General features: G+C 44.4%; 1 protein-coding gene across 3 annotated transcripts in view; it reads left to right on the top strand.

The window, feature by feature from the left end:
• Positions 1–14944, top strand: part of GNAL (G protein subunit alpha L) — a 136008-nt gene that overhangs the window by 36923 nt on the left and 84141 nt on the right. Inside the window, exons 1-5 of one of the 3 annotated variants that reach the window (XM_017673352.3) lie at positions 8413–8557; positions 9065–9307; positions 9565–9637; positions 10408–10462; positions 10616–10735. In XM_017673352.3, the coding sequence (XP_017528841.1) occupies positions 9166–9307; positions 9565–9637; positions 10408–10462; positions 10616–10735 (390 nt within the window). In that variant the 5' untranslated portion in view covers positions 8413–8557; positions 9065–9165. Of the gene's footprint in view, positions 1–8411; positions 9308–9564; positions 9638–10407; positions 10463–10615; positions 10736–14944 lie in introns of those variants that run through there. The other 2 variants (XM_037001014.2, XM_037001013.2) reach the window with 2 other exon arrangements.

The raw sequence follows: 14944 nt of genomic DNA, 5'->3' as shown, positions 1-14944 counted from the left end.
TTCCCTCCTCTTCTATTTTTTGGAACACTTTAAGGAGAATGGGTATTATGTCTTCTCTGTGTGTCTGATAAAATTCCGAGGTAAATCCGTCCGGCCCCGGGGTTTTGTTCTTGGGTAGTTTTTTGATTACCGTTTCAATTTCTTTGCTCGTAATTGGTTTGTTTAACTTTTCTGTTTCTTCCTTGGTCAGTCTTGGGAGGTTGTATTTTTCTAGGAAGTTGTCCATTTCTTCTAGGTTTTCCAGCTTGTTGGCATATAGGTTTTCATAGTAGTCTTTAATAATTCTTTGTATTTCTGTGGAGTCTGTCGTGATTTTTCCATTTTCATTTCTGATTATGTTGATTTGTGTTGATTCTCTTTTTCTCTTAAGAAGTTGGGCTAGGGGCTTATCTATTTTGTTTATTTTTTCAAAGAACCAGCTCTTGGTTTCGTTGATTTTTGCTACTGTTTTATTCTTCTCAATTTTGTTTATTTCTTCTCTCATCTTTATTGTCCCTCCTTCTGCTGACTTTAGGCCTCATTTGTTCTTCTTTTTCCAGTTTTGATAATTGTGATGTTAGACTATTCATTTGGGATTGTTCTTCCTTCTTCAAGTGTGCCTGGATTGCTATATACTTTCCTCTTAAGACTGCTTTCGCTGCGTCCCACAGAAGTTGGGGCTTAGTGTTGTTGTTGTCATTTGTTTCTATATATTCCTTGATCTCTATTTTGATTTGTTCATTGATCCATTGATTATTTAGTAGCATGTTGTTAAGCCTTCATGTGTTTGTGAGCCTTTTTGTTTTCTTTGTAGAATTTATTTCTACTTTTATACCTTTGTGGTCCAAAAAATTGGTTGGTAGAATTTCAATATTTTGGAGTTTACTGAGGCTCTTTTTGTGAGCTAGTATGTGGTCTATTCTGGAGAATGTTCCATGTGCACTTGAGAAGAATGTATATCCTGTTGCTTTTGGATGTAGAGTTCTATAGATGTCTATTAGGTCCATCTGTCCTAGGGTGTGTTCAGTGCCTGTGTGTCCTTACTTATTTTCTGCCCGGTGGATCTATCCTTCGGGGTGAGTGGTGTGTTGAAGTCTCCTAAAATGAATGCATTGCAGTCTATTTCCCTCTTTAGTTCTGTTAGTATTGGCTTCACATATGCTGGTGCTCCTGTATTGGGTGCATATATATTTAGAATGGTTATATCCTCTTGTTGGACTGAGGCCTTTATCATTATGTAGTGTCCTTCTTTATCTCTTGTTACTTTCTTTGTTTTGAAGTCTATTTTGTCTCTATTAGTACTGCAACCCCTACTTTCTTCTCACTGTTGTTTGCCTGAAATATGTTTTTCCATCCCTTGACTTTTAGTCTATGCTTGTCTTTGGGTTTAAGGTGAGTTTCTTGTAAGCAGCATATAGATGGGTCTTGCTTTTTTATCCATTCTATTACTCTGTGTCTTTTGATTGGTGCATTAAGTCCATTTACATTTAGGGTGACTATTGAGAGATATGTACTTATTGCCATTGCAGGCTTTAGATTCGTGGTTACCAAAGGTTCAAGGTTAGCTTCCTTAGTATCTTACTGCCTAACTTAACTTGCTTATTGAGCTGTTATATACACTGGAGATTCTTTTCTTCTCACCCTTCTTATTCCTCCTCCTCCATTCTTCATATGTTGTGTGTTTTGTTCTGTGCTCTTTTTAGGAGTGCTCCCATCTAGATGAATCCCTGTAAGATGCCCTGTAGAGGTGGTTTGTGGGAAGCAAATTCCCTCAGCTTTTGCTTGTCTGGGAATTGTTTAATCCCACCATCATATTTAAATGATAGTCGTGCTGGATACAGTATCCTTGGTTCAAGGCCCTTCTGTTTCATTGCATTAAGTATATCATGCCATTCTCTTCTGGCCTGTAGGGTTTCTGTCGAGAAGTCTGATGTTAGCCTGATGGGTTTTCCTTTATAGGTGACCTTTTTCTCTCTAGCTGCCTTTAAAACTCTTTCCTTGTCCTTGATCCTTGCCATTTTAATTACTATGTGTCTTGGTGTTGTTCTCCTTGGATACTTTCTGTTGGGGGTTCTGTGTAATTCCATGGTCTGTTCGATTATTTCCTCCCCCAGTTTGGGGAAGTTTTCAGCAATTATTTCTTCAAAGAGACTTTCTATCCCTTTTCCTCTTTCTTCTTCTTCTGGTATCCCTATAATACGAATATTATTCCTTTTGGCTTGGTCACATAGTTCTCTTAATGTTGTTTCATTCCTGGAGATCCTTTTATCTCTCTCTATGTCAGCTTCTATACATTCCTGTTCTCTGGCTTCTATTTCTTCAATGGCCTCTTGCATCTTATCCATTCTGCTTATAAATCCTTCCAGGGATTGTTTCACTTCTGTGATCTCCTTCCTGACATCTGTGATCTCCCTCCGGACTTCATCCCACTGCTCTTGCATTTTTCTCTGCATCTCATCCCATTGCTCTTGCATTTTTCTCTGCATCTCTGTCAGCATGTTCATGATTTTTATTTTGAAGTCTTTTTCAGGAGGACTGGTTAGGTCTGTCTCCTTCTCAGGTGTTGTCTCTGTGATCTTTGTCTGCCTGTAGTTTTGTCTTTTCATGTTGATAGAGATAGTGTGCAGAGCTGGTACAAGTGACTGCTGGAAGAGCTTCCCTTCTTGTTGGTTTGTGGCCTTCCTCACCTGGGAGAATAGCGACTGATAGTGGCTTGTGCTGGGCAGCTGTGTGCAGACCGGGCTTCTGCTTCCTGCCCGGTTGCTATGGGGTTTATCTCCGCTGTTGCTGTGGGCGTGGCCTGGCTGGGGCTGCTCCTCCAAAGTGTTGGAGCCCCGTTGGAGGGGGAGCGGCTGGGAGGCTATTTATCTCCGTAAGTGGCCTTTGTGCTCCCTGCTGCCCAGGGGGTTGGAGTGCCCAGAGATCCCCAGATTCCCTGCCTATGGTCTAAGTGACCTGTCCTGCCCCTTTAAGACTTCCAAAAAGCACTCTCCAAACCAAAACAACAACAGCAACAATGAGAGAGGGAACAGAAAAAAAAAAAGAAGGAAAAAAGAAAAAAACACTTGATTTTATTTTTTTTTTTGTCCTCAGGCGCCGGTCCCAGGCACCCGCTCACTGGTCCTGCTGCCCTGCCTCCCTAGCACCAGGGTCCCTGTCCCTTCAAGGCTTCCAAAAAGCATCCGCCCACTGGTCCCGCAGGGAAAAACGCACGATATTCTTTGTCCTCAGGCGCCGGTCCCAGGCACCCACTCACCAGTCCCGCCGCCCTGCCTCCCTAGCACCAGGGTCCCTGTCCCTTTGAGGCTTCCAAAAAGCACTCGCTAAAAAGAGGAAAAAAAAGGGGAACAAAGCGCGATTTCCTCCGTCCTCAGGTGCCGGTGTCAGGCACCCGCCCACTGGTCCCACAGGGAAAAACGCGGGATATTCTTTGTCCTCAGGCGCCGGTCCCAGGCACCCTCTCACCAGTCCCACCGCCCTGCCTTCCTAGCACTGGGGTCCCTGTCCTTTAAGGCTTCCAAAAAGCACTCGCCAAAAAGAGGGAAAAAAAGGGGAAAAATGCGCGATTTCCTCCGTCCTCAAGTGCCGGTCTCAGGCACCCGCCCACCGGTCCCACAGGGAAAAACGCGGGATATTCTTTGTCCTCAGGCGCCAGTCCCAGGCACCCGCTCACCAGTCCCGCCGCCCTGCCTCCCTAGCACCGGGGTCCCTGTCCCTTTAAGGCTTCCAAAAAGCACTCGCCTAAAAGAGAAAAAAAAGGGGAAAAACACGCGATTTCCTCCGTCCTCAAGTGCCGGTCCCAGGTACCCGCTCACTGGTCCCACCACCCTGCCTCCCTAGCAACGGGGTCCCTGTCCCTTTAAGGCTTCCAAAAAGCACTCACCAAAAAAAAAAAAGAAAAACCGCTCAGGTTTCTTTCCACCCCCCGGGAGCCGGGGGGAGGGGCACTCGGGTCCCGCCAGGCCGGGGCTTGTATCTTACCCCCTTCGCAAGGCGCTGGGTTCTTGCAGGTGTGGATGTGGTCTGGACGTTGTCCTGTGTCCTGTGGTCTCTATTTTAGGAAGATTTTTCTTTGTTATATTTTTATAACTCTCTGTGTTTTGGGGAGGAGATTTCCACTGCTCTACTCACGCCGCCATCTTGGCTCCGCCTCCTACCACAGTATTTTTAAAGCATATTATAATTAGGTCATGGAGTGAAGTATGGAAAATAATCTACACAGGTTATTTTCAAGACACTAAGAAAAGAGGTAAAAGAGCAGTAAGTTTCTAGCATGGCACAGAAGGGAACTGGGCCTGTGTGCACACCATTCGTTCACCTGACTTCCACATTGGCATCGTCAGGTTTGTCTGCAAAACTGGCTGCAGCTTTCGTTTCCTAAAGCACTGTCATTGTGTTGAATTAGTGAATTATTCACCTTTCCTAAACTATTTTGTTCCTCTCCTTTCAAAACTTTTGATATATCTGTTCCAAAAGTCTTAGTGCAGCTTTAATCTGTAGTAACCTCTAAGTATTAAATGCTACTGAAGAATCAATTATTAAATTTTTAAAATTAAATTCAATATATCCACTTGTGCTACACAGCACTCTAGTCATTTCTCAAACTCTAAGCCTGTCGTGAATCACTATTTCTCATCCAGTTGTTAAGCAAACTTTTGTGGAGAGCCTCCTTATAAGTGGGAAACAGATTTTGTTCAGTTTAACCAGGGAACAGGTTCAGTTGTTTTCAACATTTTCTAACTTCAATCAGAGGGGCTTAAACAAGAACAAATTTTTAAATCATTATTCAAAATTCACAGAAGTATAAAAGAAACTTAAATAATTTCCAATGCTTGAGACATATGAGACATGACTTAAACTATCAGCGAAAGTGAGGAAACACCACTTTAACTTTGCCCTTTTACCCCAAACTCCCCTGTAGGTGGCCAGGGCCTTCCCTCGCCTCCCTGGAGGGCACAGCCGCCCCGCCGCCCCCTCTGCTGGCGGGGTCAGGGCGACCTGGTCCCTGCAGGTGGGTGAGCGCGTGGGAGCACCGGCGTTGCCTAGCAACAGATGCTCGCCCGCTGGTGGCCCAGGGTGCTCTCCGCCTCCCAGCAGCTCTCCCGCCCGCCGCTCCAGGGGAGCCTGCTGGGATTCCGGATTCTGATCCCAAGGTTTGAAACACGAATGAGGATCTGTTTCCCTGACCAGACTGAAAAGGCCAGGTGATTGGGTTAAGGGGGAAAAAAATGTCTTGGGCCGCCACATAGCAGACTAGATAAAAATTGGCTTTGCATTTCTTATCGTCGCTGCGTGAGGACATTTCATTTATAATTTAGAGTGCTGAGCAGTGTATTGTGGAACACACTGTAGGTCGTAGAGTGGAGATACTGCAGCTGGCCTACAAGGATTTGTATGCCAGATACACCTTACCTCCCCCTCTAAATTCTGTAAAGTAACGGTGACAATAATTCCTTTAAGGATTATTGCAAATACTACGTAAATTATTCCATGGAAAGGGTTTAGCTCACTTCCAGCAATCACTGGGTAACTAGTAGAAGCTATTTTGCAGTACATATATTATTATATTCTTGATACATGAACTTCCTGGGTATAGTATGGGATGTTTTTTATCATATCTGTTTATCTAATCCATATTAAATTTCAAATATGAACAGTTATCTTTAACCCTGTTTAAAGATAAACAGAGGCATGTTTAAAATTTTTAAGAGTTTATTTGCACAAAACTCAATTCTAAACAGGCAGCCTCCAATCTACCAGACAGAAAGGCACTCCAAGGAGCTGTACAAAATGAAATACTTTTATAGCCAGAAGGGAGTAGGAACAAAGGCAAAAAAAAAAAATGAGTTGTTTATTGCAAGGTTACCTTCCTTTAAGGGATGGCAGGGGTCTCTCAGGCAGATTATCTAACTAGTGTTGATGAGGCAGTTCCTCATTGACTCCTTTAAGATTCTGTTTCTGGGAGAGCTGAAACTATAATTAAGTTAAGTTTTAGTTTGGTGAGGTGGAGCTTAGCATAAATGAGTGCATTTTAGTCCCCTTTTCTTCCCACTAACAATCTATAGAATTCTTGGCATCTAAAAAATTGACAAATCCTTATAAACATCTCACTATACTATTTTTAAATTCCATTCCTCACCTTCTGACTGTGCCATTGGCCACAGGACATGCCAGGTTGATATTTCTCTATGTGAATATTTGTGTTAACACAAGGTGTGAGACCTAACAATGGTTCTAGATAATCTCCTTCCACCAAACTAGAACCTTTAACCTAGCTCAGGATATAGTATGGCATTGCATGTTCACTTCTGTCTATGTCAAGAAGAATATTTTATTGCTCTTGCTTTTTAAAAATTTTTTCTTATTTTACATATAATACTAAACTGGACAAGTATTTTATTGATTTAAAATGTGACCATGAAATTCCTTTCATAGAACCCACACCTTGAGCAGGAGTTACCTATGACTTTCGTGAATTCATTCATCCATACAACAGAGATTCACAGGTATCTCTTCCAGGCCAGGCCCTGACCTGGGCACAGGTGCAGCAGGTGCAGAGGACAGACTCAGCTCCAGCCCTGGAGGAGTCTGCAGTCTAGTGGAGTATTGAAAGAGCTGTAAATAAACTGTTAAATGCAGGGAGCTGGTGAGAGAATGGAGCACAGAGAAGGTGCACCTAACCCTGGCCCAGAGGGATGGTGAGGATGGAAGGACAACTAGGAGGTAGCCAAATGAAGAAGGGGCCACAAGTACTCCAGAGAAGCAGCACATGTGCCTAAGACTGAGAGAGATGTTCAGGAAGCACAAGTAGAAGGAAGGATGGGGTAGCACTGGGAAGGGGAGAGATGTGAGAGCTGAGGCTGCAGAGATTACACGTACCCGTGTTTTGAAGGTTTTGAAGGACCACAGCGGGGCAGTAGGTGGTAGGGACAGTGATAGGGTCAAATTTGTATCGTCACTTTGGTAACAGTATTCAGGGTGCCCTGGAGTAAGCAAACAGGAGGACATTGCCCCAATCCAGGTTAGACAGTAATCCAGACTATGGCAGTGGCAGACAGGGTGGAAAGGGCTGGACAGATTTTGAGGAAACAGAGCATATGGGACACAGTACCTGCCTGGGTTTGCAAGAAGCAAAGGAGTTAAGAATGCCTCCCATGGTCTGATTTTGAAAATCAGCGGTCGTTATTCAGAGAGGAGCAGGTTGGAAGTGTGGGAGCAGGCACAGGGAAGAGTTCACCTTGGCAGGTAGAATTAGGGATCCCAGTGAGACATGGAGGTGGAGGTGTGCTTGGAGTGGACAGGAGAGTGAGCTGGGCTGGAGAGGTGATGTGGACAAGTCAGAGCTGTGAGTACTTCAAACTATGGGGGAGGCAGTCAGTTCCCTGCCTGGAGGCCAGGAGCGTGGGGAAGGGGACAAAGGCTATGCAATGCCTGAGGCACCCCCACCATTTAGAGAGCTAGCAGGGAATCAAATGCCCTTGTGGTGGAAGCCAAAGGACAATAGAGCCTCAGGGAGTGTCCAGCTACACAGGGGTTCAAAGAAGGTTAAGACCAAAGTCCATGGATGAGGTTTAGCCCCTGGGAGGCCATTGATGACACTGGTGAGAATATTTTCAGTGTAGGGAGGTGGGCCAAGCCAGGAGGTAAGGAAGGACAGGGTATAATCTGATTCCCTATTTTAACTCTTGGCTGCAGTGGCTGCAGGAAATTGGTAGAACTAACAAGGGGCCTGAGATTGGACAGGTGCTGAATTGGTTTTAAATGGGACACAAGTCAATGAGTTTGCCAGCTTGTGGGATCAAGCCAGTTAGGGGAGGTGCAGGGAGGGGGAGGGGAGAAAGAAGGGTGAGCCAGGGGAGAGGAGACCCGTTAAAAGAGCGCCACAGGGACTGAAAGCAGAGGCCCGCCGGAGCAAATGAAGGAGGCCACAGCACAGTGAACGCGAGGGGACTGCTGTGGGTTTGAAGGAAAGTGGGCACTTGAAGACAGAATTGGGCAAATCCATGAGTCTGTGCACAGTGCCAGGGCCCCTAGGGCCTGGAGCCCATCAACTTGTAGGGGAGATAACCTCCTCCACCGCGTGGGGCTGGCGTCCGAGACTGCAGCCCAGCCACCTCTTCTGCCTCTTGCCCAAGGCCAGCCCTGCGCTTGAACGCGGCTGCCTGGAGCTCCGGGCACCCCCGTTGGACCCCAGTAAAGGAGGCACGGGCCAGGCTCCTGCCCTCATCTGTTCCTTGGTTACAATGCCAAGTTCGAGGCCCTGGTGTCTTCTGGAAAAGTAGAGCTGTTCAGAGAACTGCCAAGGAGAAACGGGGGCTGGAGGCAAAGACAAGAGGCTAAGCGAGGCGGCGGCGTGGGTGCGCTGGAATAGTCTAGAAAATGAACGGAACAAAGGCGGTGTGACTGGTGCTCCTCTTACGGATCCTCCTCCCTGATAGAATATGCATGATCCTGCGAGTCCGCGCCCGCCAGGAGCAGCGAGGCGGCAGGAGCGCGGGGAGCCCAGGAGCGCACGCCCAAACGCACTCCCGGGCTCGGGCTGAGAGCGAGCCACGCGGCGGCGCTCCGGACCCACGCGGTGAGCCTCCTACCGACCGGGCCCTTAGGTCAGCTCCCCACCCTTCCAGGACCGCTAGCACCAGCGACCCCTCAAGACCCCGGGCCTCGCGCACCCGCCACCCACTCCCCTGCGGCGCGGAGGCCCGGGGGTTGCTCGAACCAGACGGCGAGGGCAGAGTGGGGCACGGTTTGGCCGGCAGGTGCCCGCGGCCGCCGTTCGGGGACGCCTCCGTGCCACCCTCCGGGTCCTGGAGACCGGGCGGAGCGCAGCCGCGGGACGCGAGCGGGCGGAGGGCGCAGCGCCACCCTGGCCGCCGCCGCAGCGGAGCCGGCGCTCTCGGCCCATCTCCGTTCACTGTGTGCTGCTTATCCAGCAGATGATTCTAAACAGTTGTCTTTAAAAAACACGACTCCGCGCTTCTTCTTGCTCCTTGTTAGTTAGGAGTTTGAGGTGGGCAGAGGGAGGGAGAAGAACCCTCCTGTTCTGATCGAAAACAGCGAGAGACCAGACCATCTCTTTCAGCAGCAAGGAAGCAAAGCCGTCGCCGGATCTGCACACATCTACAACTCTTTATTGCTTTTTGGGCAAATTGCACCTGTGTCTGACGTCCACCCAAGCGGGCAGGCATGGGGTGCTTGGGCAACAGCAAGACGACCGAAGACCAGGGCGTCGATGAAAAAGAACGACGAGAGGCCAACAAAAAGATTGAGAAGCAGTTGCAGAAGGAGCGCCTGGCTTACAAAGCGACCCACCGCCTGCTGCTACTGGGTAAGGCCGGAGGGCGGCGGAGGCTCTCGGCCGGACCGGGTACAGAGCCCGGGGCGCGAGAGCGCCGGGCCGGAGGGCAGGCAGGGCGGGCTGCGCATCGCCGTCGGAGCAGCAGTCTGCGACCTGGACCCACTCCTCCGGCCGCGCGCGGCGTGTCCTCGAAAATGCCTGCGTTGGGTCGGGTAACCGCTCTCTGGATTTGGGTGGGAGATGGCAGTGGTTCGGGCTACAGATCACAGCATTCTTTCTGTTTGTAGGGGCTGGTGAATCTGGGAAAAGCACAATCGTCAAACAGATGAGGATCCTGCATGTCAATGGATTTAATCCCGAGTAAGGAATAATCAGTTTTGGCTTTGCTTCCAAACTGCATGCAAATTTTGTCACTTCTCTCCCGGCCATCCCAAAAGTACTTTATCTAAATGGTTCATTTGATCATTGAGTAGACCTTTAAGGGGGAAAAAATAGAATTTGTTGTTGAATTTGGTATATTTAGGTTAAAAATATACCAAATAATAGTATATGTTAGTATACTATAGTATATGGGGAAAAAATAGAATTTTTTGTTGAATTTAGTATATTTTGGTAAATCCATCTTCTGGTAGTATCTAGATCAAAAAATAATCTGTTTAACAAAAAGTAATTTATTAGATATTCTTGAGGTATTGCTCTGTATTATTGGAATTGCTATGAGCACCCTTAACCAATATGTCAATATATACTTTTCTCTATATCATTTGCATCTATTTCAATTCATAACTATCAACATATAGATAATTCAAATAAATTTATTTGCAAGTGTAGCTGTATAGTTTTTATATACAATATTCATACAATTTTGTCATTTTGTATAACCTATGTGGTTGTTTAAAACTATAGATTATAATGTGTGCATTCAAGTTTGCTTAGAGTACAAATTAGAAAAGGGAGATGATTTCCCATCCCAGATAAAAATTTGGCATTTGTTGGTCTACAGATAGATACTGGCCTCTGGTAAAACCATTCTAGCTCCATACTGCAGCTGGAAATTCAGATCCCCACTCAACTGATTCAAGTCAGTGCCAGAGGTAAATTAAATTAATTATAACTCTCTTTTAACACAGGGAAAAGAAACAGAAAATTCTGGACATCCGGAAAAATGTTAAAGATGCTATTGTGGTAAGGACTTCTTTTTTAATGTTTGTTTATTAGAAAAGTTAAGTACTCTGCTCTCTATAACAGTGTAGATAGAAATGATATATTTTAGATTATCATAGATGGAGCTCAGATGTTGTATTTATCCACATATATCTTTTCTTCATTCCATTTTAGACAATTGTTTCAGCGATGAGTACTATTATACCTCCAGTTCCACTGGCCAACCCAGAAAACCAATTTCGGTCCGACTATATCAAGAGTATAGCCCCTATCACTGACTTTGAATATTCCCAGGTAAATAAATCCTTATTGAAACTTTTTTAATGGTGCAAGATGGAACCATTTTTAATGAGGTTGCTTACTGAGAATTAGTGTTAATTCATTATTAACTTCCTTCCAAATCTAACTCTCTACTTAACAGAAATGCTTTCTTCCATACCAAAATATTAACGTGTATTAAAAATATTAAAGGTAATAAGATTTTAAGAAATGCTTTTATGAATGTATTGGTGAGGCAGATAATCAGGAAAGACATCATACCTCTAAGAAATATTGATAATAGTTTTTTCTGTATGCATTTCAAAAGAAACAAGGAGTTTCCCAGGTAAAGAAAGAGTAGAAATTACGAGTAGAAAGAAGTACTTTATAGTGGATGGTTGCCTCTGTGGGAATAATAAAAAGGGCAGAATTTGGTTTACTCTTACGGTGCACATCCTTTGGCTCAAACAAAAAGAGAATGCATGCTGTACATAATTACATGGGTCACTTCTAAAGGTTTCCTATGTGATAGGAAAGTGTGCTCACTTCACATCTGCAGTATTCAGTGCTGCTTTCCTGAACAGTATTGCTTGGGCAAAAGGCTGGTATGAATATTATTTTTTTCTCTCATTTGGTGAATACACATTTCTTTAAAATATTATGGTTTGGTGATTTGATTCAGCGTGTTTCAAAGGAAAATGTATTTGTTAAATTTCTCAGAAAATCATTTGTGTTACAGTTGTGCCAAAGAGCATATTTGGGGCGGGGATGGTTGTGCCTGATAATCACAATATTTCAAAGTTTTCATTGCCTGGCACAGTGGTCTTGAGGTTTTTTTAATTCTCTGAATCTTCTCTTGAAGAGCTGATGCAAAAAGCAGTGTGTAAGATAGGTAGGTCTTGCCCAGTGTGCACCTGCCTGCCTCCACCCTTTCTCTTCAGAAGAACACACTTGTCCTACAGGATTTGTATCTGGATGGTGGATAAGAATTACTTTTTTTGAAACCGTTCTTTGCACCCTCTCATGTGATTTTTGCTTCTGATAAGCACTCCAGGCTTATCAGCACAGCAGTAAGATCTTACAAGCACAGCAGTAAGATCTCTAGAATTTCTAAAAGAAGGAGTTCAGGGTAGCACGTTGGCTAGAGAAAGGGGCAAGGGCCTCTGGCATGGTGGGCACCCTGTTCTTCACTAAACTGTGGTTTCTGAATACCTTAGAGAGGGTAAAGGAGATGAGGTGGTAGGGAAGGAGAGGGTAGGGCCTTAGCAGTGATTCAGCCAGCTAGAGCTGTATGTTAGGTGTGCTATTATATTTTACCTATCAAAGGAGTCACCCAAAACTGCACGGCCCTGATGAAATCAGGAGTAGCATTCCTGTTCAACTTCAGTTGTTCACATTTATAGACATGTATTTAAGTTCTCAAATTTGTCCTGTCATTTTGGCCTTAAAGTAATCATAAAGCATCTCATATATGGTTCTGATTTAGGCAAAAATGTTATTCTTAGCATATGTTGAGAAATTAAAATGTCTAGATCAGTTACATATCATCTTTCTTCACATGACAGACTCACATGTGATAAGGTATCCCATGTTCAGTGAAAAACAGTAATTCCCATGTAGGTTGCTCAGTAATCCAAAGCACCTAATTTGTGAAAAGTTTTTTGAGCTAAATCATAAATAGTTTTAATAAAACAACAAAACTGGAGAGACAGTTTCTCCTTTGAACACATATATTTTCAGGTAAATATGTTAAGACTACTTAAAAATGATTATCAGAAACCATAATTAATTATCAATAAAAAGGGAATTGGGAACCAGCAGATACAATCATAATGCTCTTTTAGTGGTAATACTTAATTTTTAGTAGGTTTTAAGACTGATGTTCTGTTGTCACATGTGTCTATGTCCGTGTCAAATGAGGCTGTATTTTAATAAAGCCTACACTTACATGAGGAAATTAATACCTGATGTATAATGTTCCACCTGAAAATGCTATTTTTTAATTTAAAACCCACAGTTTTCAGCAACAGTTATTCCATAATGCTCTGAAACATCACTTCTATTATTAGATTGAATAGTTCTTGGATTTACATTTTGATGATCCTCACTAAGATTAATATTAAGACAAATCTCTGACTTGTATACTAATAAAACTTGGTGCATTTGGAGAAAACTTTTATTTAAAGAAAATGTGTATTATTGTAAAATCATGACAATAAAGCTAAATCAAGTATTTTAATAGTAACCACATACCAATTTTCTAAATCAAGCACTTTTTTGAGTTTGAATCCTTCGAGAAAGTCTTTCAGCATCACAGTTCAATTCCTTGAGGACTTAAAGTTTGTTTTCCTGTAGATACACATAAAACAGTTTTGAGCGAAATATATCCTACTATTAAAAATTAATTTCAGAGTCCTTTAAGAAGGAAAAATTACAAGAATATATGTTTAAAAGTCTACATGAGATTGCTCATTATAATGAAAAATCTAAACTTATCTTAGAGGTATGTTAAAAATTTCCCCTAAGAATATACACTTGGTTTATCTTTTGTTCTTTTGCTCTTCATATTGCCTTCTCCTTGAATTTCTGTTGAATTATGGGAAACTTAGTTTCCTGGTGGCACCCCTCCAGCTAAGGATTGCTACAAGAGGTTAGCAAAGGTGTTCTGGTTCCAGATGTTCATGGCCTCACAGGCCAGGTCTGTAGTGATCTTGGGAAGCCTTTGTTGAGTTCTGAGCTGTGGAGTTAACGTGGTCTGTTTATGTTTTATCGGGATTACTCAGGCTGTAGGTGGGGAATGGATTGCCAGGAGGCAAGATCTGAAGTAGTGCAACCATTTTGGAGGCTATGGCAGCCATCGGGATGGAAGATAATGGGCAGCTTGTTATGAGGTTGTATAGTTAATTGGCAGTTGCTTACTTGCAGTTATTTTCTCATGCGTGCATCCAAAACCTCAGCTAATCGTTGCTCGGACTGCGGTCCACTCAGGAACCCTTTCACTCATTGGCATCATGCCCTAACATCCAGCTCATCTACACAGAAGTGATAGAAAGCAGTCTTAGGGGATGACCATGACAGGATGTAGACAACTTGATTATTTACAAAATGGGAAACATACTGTCGTTGTCCCCTCAAAAAAAAAAAACTTAGCATGATACCAAACCAAAATCACTGGTGAATGAAATTGAATTATTAATTTGTGTGCTTCTTGCTTCTGAAAATGAGAATATGTTACTCTTTTCTTTAATTAGCTCTGTTAAAATTGTATTTTGCTAGAATTTTTAAGGAGAAGAGGATAAAAAGCTTAATGAGAAACATGAAAGCATTCTGATCTGTTGGTCATTGCTCTATCATTACCACCGATACTTCCTAACTTGACAGTTTACCAGAATTGCATGTCGAGCAGGAGGTCTGGTTTCCTCTCCTCCCAGGTGAGAGTATCCCAAGCAGTTGGTTTGGGTAGGGGCACAGTGGACAGGGGAAGGCCCTGGAGGCCCTGCTCCCACTCTTGAGTCTTAGCACCAACACTCTTTAAAGACATGACCTTGAGTGAGCAAGTGGCCTGTCCCTCCGTGGAGAAGCAGGGTGGGAGCAGGGCTTCTGGGAATGGCTCTTAGGAGGGCAGGCCAGAAGTGGCTGCACTGAGTGGCTCTCAGCTGCTCCCACCTGTGTCCTGTGTCCTCTGGGGAATGTGTGCAGAATTCTGAAATTCCTATCATCCAGGTTAGGGTCTTCCTTGTGATTTTTAACCAACTGAACCCTCTTGCCCTCCACCCAAAAAAATCTTTGAAGCCCACATGTAAATCAGGTGGGAGCCAGTTCTCCCCTGAGGGACCCAAGCTGCAGTCCCCACGGGTCCCAGCATCTGCCTCTGAACCTTATCAGGCCCTCAGGCCCAGCAGCAGAGTCAGGGGATGACACAGGGTGTCTTAGCTCCTGGAGGAGCAGGTCTCTGGCTCTCTCCACGCCCACCTTCCTCCCCTACAGCTCACAGCTAGAGTGCACTGAGACAGGTCACTGGGCCTCCTGGAGTGGGACAGAAGCGTTTGTCCACTTCAGGAAGGAGTTGCAGGCATACCAAGGCAGGGTATTGGCCGGCCAGCATGAAAGAAAGGAAGGTGCTGTCCACACAGCAAAACAGCAGACCAGCACTTTGTTCAAAATGGCAGTGAAACCCATCTGCCAAGCAGCTTCATGTTCTCTGCCTTTTGAGGTAATGAAGTTTTGTATGTACCTTAAAAGAGA

This window comes from Manis javanica, chromosome 9 (assembly GCF_040802235.1).
Source record: "Manis javanica isolate MJ-LG chromosome 9, MJ_LKY, whole genome shotgun sequence".
Lineage (NCBI taxonomy): Eukaryota > Metazoa > Chordata > Mammalia > Pholidota > Manidae > Manis > Manis javanica.
Note: the sequence above shows the minus strand (reverse complement) of the source record. Positions and strands in the feature narration are given on the sequence as shown.